The sequence below is a fragment of the Solanum tuberosum genome, unplaced genomic scaffold (genome assembly GCF_000226075.1).
Source record: "Solanum tuberosum cultivar DM 1-3 516 R44 unplaced genomic scaffold, SolTub_3.0 scf00140, whole genome shotgun sequence".
In the NCBI taxonomy this organism is placed as follows: domain Eukaryota; kingdom Viridiplantae; phylum Streptophyta; class Magnoliopsida; order Solanales; family Solanaceae; genus Solanum; species Solanum tuberosum.
In genome coordinates this window covers 1401571-1411381 of record NW_006239064.1, presented here as the reverse complement: position 1 = coordinate 1411381, position 9811 = coordinate 1401571, and the positions used below count along the sequence as shown (strand labels likewise).

The following is a 9811-nucleotide window of genomic DNA, read 5'->3' as shown; positions in this document are numbered from 1 at the left end:
TAAAATTTCTCATTTCAAGAATTGTAGAGAAAGACAAAGAAAATAAGAAACAAAAAAATCTGGGCAATAAATAGAAGGAGCATACCTGAAGAGACGAAGATAAGTGAGAGAGTAATTTTGTGCAATTAATTGAAGTAGATAATTCTAGGTCGAGCTCGTCGCACCGGGCTTGCCTAGTGCGAATTATCTCTCCTATGTGGTTTGTGAGCTATTGCATAAGTATTGAATTTGTGAATTCTTACGAAGAAGAACAGAGAATGCAGAAACAGAGATCTCTTGGAAGAATCTAGAAGAAAGCTACATTTCAATGTGTATCATCAATTCATTGTGTATGCCCTTTTACATTTCAGCCTCTATATATAGAGGATTATATTTGTTGTTACTAATTAACCTCACAACTAACAGTGTTAACAACTTAACTAACTGCATAACAGAATGTAAAGCACGTGACTCTAACTAACTTGCTAACTAACTTGTTGAACTGACCAATCACAATGCAGCAGCTCAACTTATCTATATTTCAATACACCCCCTCAAACTGAAGGGTGGAAGACATCTAACACACCAAGTTTGGTCATGAGGAGATGATGTTGACTAGCACCTAGTCCTTTTGTGAGTATATCAGCAGGTTGCATGGTAGTGGACAAGTGCTTAAGTTCAATGAACCCTGACTTCACCTTTTCTCGAATAAAATGACAATCAATATCTATGTGCTTCGTACGCTCATGAAATACTGGATTTTCAGCTATTTGGATGGCTGATTTGCTGTCTGTGAACATTGAGATTGGAGTGGTACCTGGAAAGTGTAATTCATCTAGTAATCATGCTAACCAGATTAGTTCAGCAACAAGGGCTGCCAAACTTCTATACTCTGCCTCAGCTGAACTCCTACTTACTGTCGGCTGCTTCTTTGATTTCCAAGAAATAAGAGAATCTCCAAGTTTTACCATGTATCCAGTTACTGATCTTCGTGTGTTTGGGCATGAAGCCCAATCTGAGTCACAGTATCCTGTGAGTTTTGTAACACCAGTCCCTCTTCTAAGCATTACTCCAAGTCCTGGAGATTTTTTAATATATCTTACAACTCTTAGTGCTGCCTCCCAGTGTGAAACCTTAGGGTGTTGCATGAATTGACTCAGAACCTGGACACTGAAGCAAATGTCAGGTCTGGTAATTGTCAAATACAACAATTTACCAATCAGTCTTTGGTATGCTGTAATATCTTCTAACTCTGCATCATCAGATCCACCAATGTATTGATCAAACTCTATGCTGGTCAATTTGTGGTTGAACTCTAAAGGAGTGCTTACAGTCTTTGCTCCACTCAGTCCAGTCTCTGAAATAAGTTGTAAAGCATACTTCCTCTGATTCAGTAATAACCCCTCTTTAGACTTCAAGATTTCAATCCCCAAAAAATATCTAAGACTTCCCAAGTCTTTCATTTTAAAATTTTTGTGCAGTGTGTCTTTGGCTTCTTAAACCATTCTGGAGCTATTCCCAGTTATTAAAAGATCATCAACATATACTAAAACCATAGCCATTTCAGTTCCTTCTCTTCTAATGAAAAGAGAGTGATCATGAACACTTTGAGAGTAACCTGCTGCCAACAGTGCCTCAGTGAACTTAATGTTCCATCGTCTAGATGCTTGCTTGAGACCATAGAGTGACTTCCTCAGCTTGCACACTTTAGATTCCCCCTGCCCCTGGAAGCCCAGAGGAAGTGCCATATAAATGTCTTCAACTAAATCACCTTGCAAGAAGGCATTGTTAACATCCATTTGAGATAAGTCCCAACCATAGGAAGCTGCCAGGCTAAGCACAGTTCTAATGGTAACCATCTTTGCAACTGGAGAAAAAGTATCATGATAGTCAAGTCCTTCTCTTTGAGTATAACCTTTGGCAACTAATCGAGCTTTGTATCTATCCACAACACCATTTGACTGGTATTTGATCTTGTACACCCACTTTGATCCAATTATTTTCTCACCTGGAGGTAAGTCAACAATTGTCCAAGTGTTGTTATCTTCTAAAGCCTTAATCTCTTGTTGCATAGCATCAATCCACATCTTATCTTGTGATGCTTCATGAAAAGATTGAGGTTCCACAGCTGCTGAAAAGGCCTGCAAATAGGACTGATAACCTGAGGATACATTATCATAACAGACATGGTTAGTGATTGAGTGAGGACTTGATTTTTGAGGCACAACATAATCTTTGATCCACACAGGAGGCTTGCACTGTCTGGTAGTCCTCCTTGAACTAACATTAATTGGTGGTTCAACAACAGGAGGTGGAGGAGTGTCTGTATGCACATGTTCTGTGGGAAGTGGCTCTACTGGACCAACCTCGGGAGGTTCATCAGGAGAACCTTCCTGATCATTATTGGTATTAGGAAGCTCTTCAATATGTGTATGGCATGGTTCTGCAGGAGATGAACATGTTGGGAGAACTTGATCTATGTTCACATCATTGTTGGCATCATCCACAGTATCTAGGAAAGGTGAAAGCAAGGGGCAAGGACCTGTATCATTAGATTGCATAACTTTAAAAGGAAACACTGCCTCTCTGAACAGAACATCCCTGCTAATGAACACAACTTTTGCCTCAAGATCATATAGCTTATATCCTTTTTGTGTGGAAGAGAACCCCAACAAAACAGATTTCTTGGCTCTGGGTTCAAACTTTCCACCTCTTGGCAAAACAGCAGCAAAACATAAACATCCAAATACTCTTATATGTTCTAGTCTAGGTGCCTTTCCAAATAGCCTTTCATAAGGAGACTGTCCATTTAACACAGCTGTAGGAAGCCTGTTAATTAAGTAAACTGCAGTTTGTACACATTCACCCCAAAATCTACTAGGAATATGAGATTGCATTTTTAAAGCTCTACTTGTGTCCAGTATATGCGTATGTTTCCTTTCAACAATACCATTTTGTTGTGGAGTGTATGGACAGCTACTTTGATGTATGATGCCTAAAGAGGATAACAATTCATTTACTTGACTGTTAAAGAACTCAGTACCATTGTCAGATCTCAACACCTTTATTGCACAATCAAACTGATTACAAACCATTGATATAAAGCTTCTCAATGCAACTATTACATCCTTCTTAGTTTGCAATAATTCTAGGTCGAGCTCGTCGCACCGGGCTTGCCTAGTGCGAATTATCTCTCCTATGTGGTTTGTGAGCTATTGCATAAGAGTGGAGATTTTACCATGTGCACCTAAAGGATAGCAGCTGCGATTTCCCTTCTCATAAAAAAAAAAAAAAATCTGGGCAATTTCTAGAATAAAGATAGTGGGAAGATACTTACAGAATTACCTAAGCTGGTGTGTGGTACCCACTTGGAGTTAGCAATCAGATTCCAATTGACACGTGTACAACACTTTAAAGTTCAACCAAAATAGCTTGTTGTACAATTTTTACTGCGGTGGTCGTCCATGTGATGGCTTTTCTATATGGAAAAATTAGCAATTAAGTCATAATACTTAACATAATTAATCAAAATAACAACACTTTAAAATATTTATTTAAAATGTCAGAATGACAATATTTTTATAAAATAATATGTATTCAGATTTTAGAATTTAAAATTAATTTTATTTATGGAAACAGTTCTATATTGGACCAAATTCTATACCTTAAAAAGAAAAAAAAATTAACCAATACCCAATAACCTTCTTTTAAAAAAATTTAACCAAACTTATGAAATATACTAATTAATTAATAAGAAATATATTGGTAAATATGTATATACGAAAATGATATTTTAGACTTGAGAAAAATAATTTTTTGTTTCTCCTTCTGCTTTTTTTTTAAAAAATAGAAATTTTTAGCTTTTTCACAACAACAGAAAAATTGCTTCTCCTTCCATTTAAAAACATTTTTACTTATTTATCAAACACTTAATTTTTCAACAAAATAAGTGTTTTTATCCTCCCAACAGCAATATCAAACAGGCTATAATTTAAAGTGAGGACTGAGGAGGTGAGGCTTATGTTAAATTATATAATAATTAACATATTTACGGCAAAACAAGTTGAATTAAAATGTGAAAAGACTACAATTTTGCACAGTTACAGTTGCTTACCATAAATAGGAAAAAATAAAACAATCCTCCTCTTATCTAATTGAATGCACAACTTAAACTACCATTTAACAGATTATTGTTTTATTTTTATGATGATTATTGAAATTGTATTATTTACTACTAAATATTGTAAATTAATTAGTTATTTTTAAAATATTTTGATTCAGTGTAGGTTAAAAACGATAATCCAATTTTGCATTTAAAATTTTTTCGCTTTTAGTAATACTAATCCTCGAACGCGTACGTGTGTTGTACATGTGTACCATGTTAAATAAATAGTATACATACTTTAAAGTTAAAAAATTATTGAATACATTTTTAGCCCAAATAAAAATATATTTTTTAGTCTTCAAAAATAACAACTCTTCAATGTGAAAAGATGGGTGTTTTTAATATAATATATAATATAAATAAATATAGAGAATATACTAAATTGGCCATCGTATACTTTTAGTTGGGGCTATTATAATAATTTAACATTCAAGTTAGAAAGTTGATGGCTCTAGAAGAAAGTGAAGTATAGATATATAACTCCTTCGAATATTATTCACCACATTTATTATTCATTCATACATTACAATTCTGACATAAGTAGAGAACGGTAGAAACAATAATGCACTTGATGACAACTGAAAAAGATGGACCACACACATACACTGTAAAGATAATTAAGGTTATGGTTGAGCTATCTTTGTCGATTAATTGACGTCTAACATTGCATTTGCATGGTTACAAATGACTTGCCACGCCATGTCAATATGTTTATACTCAGTGAGAGGTGCAGCAATGGCGAAACGGATCATATAAACACCTCCAACCAAAGCATGAGTCATGTGTATATTACCACATGAATTAATTGACTCTAAAAGCTCCATGTTGAACTTGTTCACTTGTTTGTTTCCCAATGCTAATGGTGAAACCCTAAAACACACCATAGAGAAATTTCTAGGAGCCACAATTTCAAATCTTTCATCAATGGATACAAGTTGTTCAAAATGCTTAGCCATTTTGACATGACTTCTTATGAAATTTCTGAGATTGTCAATCCCATAGCTTCGTAACACAAGCCATAACTTTAACGCTCTGAATCTACGACTTAAAGAAAGTTGCCAGTCTTTGTAATCAACCACTTGTTCAGTATCAGTGGCTTTGTTTCTTAAGAATTCAGGTCTTGTTGACAAGGCATTTGTAAGAGCACTTGGATCTTTCACCCAAAGGCAACAACAATCCAAATTGGAGAATAACCATTTGTGCGCATTAAAGCTGAAAATTATAAAACATATATGTAACCAGATTTTTAAACTTTTTGAATACATACATACATAATGATAGCAGCATTACGTACGTACCTGAAAGAGTTTGCATTTTCAATACCGTCAAGAAAATGTTGAAATTCCGGGCAAATGCATGCACCTCCTGCATAGGCTGCATCGACATGTACCCAAATTCCATAGTCTTTTGTAATTTCACAAAGTAGCTTCAATGGATCAACGACAGTTGTTGAAGTAGTTCCAATAGTTGCACACATGAATAAGGGTATAAATCCAGATTTTATATCTTGTTCAATTGTTCTACTTAGTGATTTTGGGTCAAGAGCAAATTCAGTATCCTTTGTTGTTGGAATTATTCGAAAATTTTCAAGTTTAATCCCAGAAATCTTAACAGCCTTTTCGAAAGAAGAATGAGTTTGATCAGATGCATAAACTACTAGCTTGTCAATGTTCTCTCTTCCAACTTTTTCTAACATTTGCTCTCTTGCAGCAACAATAGTGCACAACATAGCTTCACAAGTTGTACCTGGCCGGTAGTAATAATTAAAATTAAATATATATATTTATCGTTAAACAATACTATACGCATGTATGTATGTACGTACCTTGTATAACACCTCCACCACCATGCCCACCAGAGAAAAGGTATGTCTTGGGAAGATTTATCATTTTCCCAAGCCAATCCATGACAATACTTTCTAGTTCAGTAGCAGCTGGTGATGCTATCCAACTAAAGCCAACTACATTAAGACCAGCACTTAACATTTCACCTAGAATCCCAGCAGTGCTTGAAGTACAAGGGAAATAAGCAAAGAAATTTGGACTTTGCCAATGTGTCAACCCAGGAAAAATATCCCTTTCCACATCTTCCAGTATCTTTTCTATTGGTTCAGGTTTATATGGCGCAGAGTCTGGTAATATTTTTTTAAGATAACCTGGTTCAACTTGACTACGAACAGGATATTTTTCGATATTTTGGAAGTAATCAGCTAGGAAATCAACCATCATATGGCCTTGCCTTCTAAACTCCTCAGGGTCTATAAGTCTACTACTACTTGTGTTGATGGAGAATTGACCATCAAATTCATGTTCTGGGTTGATTTTCATAGTACTCATGGTACAATAATATGAGCAATATTTTTTGTATAATGAAATATAATTGGAGATCTTAAACTTGGAATGAGTCTGAGAAAAATAATATGGCCTATATCTATAAACATATGTATGGAAATATGATGTGCATAACTCCAAAAAGATTTTATTAATATCTATCTTCACCTAATGAAATTTGTGATACATGAGTGATCGGGTAGGTTGATTTACAATACAAATATTTGCAACACGTGATTTAAAACTTAAGATAAGAAAGGAATGGTGAAATAGGCCAACAACCATTGGAAAATTGGAGGTATTGTCTAATTATAACACATGGATCACACTCCTCTCTATTTCTATTTAATTTTAACACTACTAAAAAAAGATCAAAAACGACGGCCAAAAGGACACTGTCCGTCGTTTTTCTGAAATTTAATTTTTTAAAATACCCAGAAAAGCATCGGACTAAAGGATACTGTCTGTCGCTTTTCTGGGTTTATTTGGAAAAAAATAATGCAAAAAAACGACGGACAAAACCACCCTGTCTGCCGCTTTTTTCTACAATTTTTTTACAGCAGAAACTGCCGCCCACCTGCAAATATAAACCAATCAATTCAATTCAATTCATATACAAGAAGCCCAACAAACAATATAATGTAAACACACAACATATACAACATCAAACTTAAATCAATCTTCAAAACTAAAGAAATCACAATACAAAAATTTATAAAGTGTTTCAAAATGTGTTTAAAAAAAGACCTAAACTAGGGAGTGGCATCTACAAAATCGTCCTCCTCCTCCTCAATGTCGTCGTCGGTGTCCTCGAGAGCCAAAGTAGTAGGTCGACGAGTGAGGTTCATCACTTGTTCTTTGATTTGCTAAACGGTCTCACTCATGCTTTGTTGTTCAGCTACTCTTCCTGCTCCGACTCTACTAAACACCATCAAGTGCCTCGGCTTGACGTGACGATCCAATGCCTTCTGAGCCCGATTGGAGTCTTCTTACATCGTTTTGAGAGCCTCGACCATAGACTCTACCCTTGTGTGTCCCCTCTACCACTTTCTCTGTCCAAATTTGGGTGGACAATTCAGGTGTCATTTCGACCGAACTATCCAGATTCTCAGCAATGTACTAATGAAACTCATTCTGCATATTAAATATAAAAATTGACATCGATATATATACATATCATAAATATATTCACTATTAATATATATTATTCATATTAAATAACTTACAAAAGCTCGTTCGGCCCTTTCCTCGACCCACACATCTGGGTCCGACTCATTTTCTTTCTTCTTCACATGAGTTTTCTTGAAAACCTCCAGTTCAATGGGAGTGCGCCCCAATTCTTTTTCCTATAAATAAAAACTGAGTTTATAAATATATATATATATATATATATATAATTATTTATAAATAATTATTTATTTAAAAGTTTGAATTAGAACTTACCATCTCTCTTGTAATTGTTCCAACTGTCTTTGCACCTCCGGTGTGCAACGATCCACCCTTAAGATTGCCTCTAGCCTTTTTGGCTTGTTCGGAAATTGCCTTAAACTTTTATGTGTTCCAATATGCACGCAAATCATCAAAAACATGAGGCAACATCTAACCCGAACGTTGATCAGAGTCCCAAACTTTCTTTAGCCAGTTAAACAGTCTCGTGGATGCCCTCCTCTCAAATGTGATCGCAATGACCAAATTGTACCTCGCCTTCCAAGTACACATAGTCTGGAAAAAAAAATTGAATATCGTTAATTAGATCGATAGTAAAACATAAGTAAAGTATACTAAAATTATTAAACTTAACTAAAAAATATATACTTTAAATTCATTAAACATCGTCTAGCGTATATTGTATGGAATCTCGCTCCAGGAGTGCTAAGCATGTGTGTAAAGTCTTCTATCACAATCTTTTAAGGGAAAATTGTATATAATAGCAAACTATTAATTCAAATTAAATGCTATAAATATAGTTTGATTTAATTGTACGCAAACTGTTGCTATTTCACCTCTCTCCTGGTGAATCTCGCTCGCCACTCTCGTTCTCTCCCTCGCCTCTCTCGTTTTTTATACAAACGCAAGTGTATAAAGTGTGTTTGTGTTTGTATAAAGCGAGAGAAAATTGTATATATACATATATTTTCGTTCCCCTCTCCCAGATCTCGCTCTCTCACTCGCCTCTCTCACTTTATACAAAAAAAGCAAATTGTATAAAATGCGTTTGTGTTTGTATAAAACGTGAAAAAATTGTATATATACATATATTTTCGTTCCCCTCTCCCAGATCTCGCTCTCTCACTCGCCTCTCTCACTTTATACAAAAAAAGCAAATTGTATAAAACGCGTTTGTGTTTGTATAAAACGTGAAAAAATTGTATATATACATATATTTTCGTTCCCCTCTCTCCCCTCTCCCAGATCTTGCTCGCCACTCTTCCAGATCTCGTTCTCGCACTCGCCTCTCTCACTTTATACAAAAACACAAATGTATAAAATGCGTGAAAATTGTATATATAATTTCGTTTCCCTCTCTCCTCTCTCCCTGATCTCGCTCGCCACTCTCCCAGATCTCGCTCGCTCACTCGCCTCTCTAATTTATACAATTGATCTTTTTGTATATGTATACCAAAGCAGATTATACAACTGCTTTCTTTTGTATATGTATAGCGAAATATACATATTTATGTTTGTTATGGAGCGCATTATGCAAACTTTGCTATAGCATACAAATATGAATTTTGTGTTTGCTATATGTGAAAGTTGCTCCATCTTTTAATGCCCGTGCAGCATCCTTTACAGGATGCCACCTGCAAAACACATAACAAATATTTTAGTTCATGAATATATTAAAGTATAAGAAATAAATAAAATAAACTGAAAAATAGATAACAAAACAAACTTACGATGATCCATCCGGCTCAATCATGACTCTACCAAGTCTGTCCTTCTGGCCAGGAGCTAGAGCAGGAATCGCAGCATCTGGTGTGGCACTAGGTGCAGCTATAGATGAGGGTGATACACTAGGATGCACAAAACGTTGAGTCAATGAAGGCGTACCACCATAGCATTCGACTGCTCGCTACTAGAGTCTCCAATCCTCATGGCAGATAACTGAGGAGATGTACCTGTGGTAAATGGAGTACCATCCGATATCCTACCTGCCGATAAGGGACGTGGTCGATGAATAGCCTGTAAAGGTAGGTCTCGTAGCGCAGTGGAGTCAATACCTGTGAAGTAGAGAAAGCACCGACTGGTCGACGGTAATTAGGATAATATTGTCGAGGATCTGCCGTACCAAACGGAATAGCAAATAAATGAGTATCATGACTGATGCGCTCTAGCG

General features: G+C 35.7%; 1 protein-coding gene across 1 annotated transcript; it reads right to left on the bottom strand.

Annotated features, from left to right (window-relative positions):
* Positions 1-4622: 4622 nt before the first annotated feature.
* On the bottom strand, positions 4623-6600 carry LOC102594238 (tyrosine decarboxylase 1-like). The gene is made up of 3 exons (XM_006351914.1): positions 5970-6600; positions 5443-5890; positions 4623-5356 (listed from the first exon to the last, which is right to left on the bottom strand). Exons 1-3 carry the CDS (start codon positions 6478-6480, stop codon positions 4792-4794), a joined length of 1524 nt encoding a protein of 507 aa, XP_006351976.1. The 5' UTR covers positions 6481-6600; the 3' UTR covers positions 4623-4791.
* Positions 6601-9811: the final 3211 nt, after the last annotated feature.

Coding starts and splice junctions, on each gene's coding strand:
- LOC102594238 (XM_006351914.1), bottom strand. CDS start 6,480: ATGAGTACTATGAAAATCAACCCAGAACATGAATTTGATGGTCAATTC. Junction 5,891..5,969: donor TGGTGGAGGTGTTATACAAG/GTACGTACATAC, acceptor ACTACCGGCCAG/GTACAACTTGTGAAGCTATG. Junction 5,357..5,442: donor GAAAATGCAAACTCTTTCAG/GTACGTACGTAA, acceptor TATAATTTTCAG/CTTTAATGCGCACAAATGGT.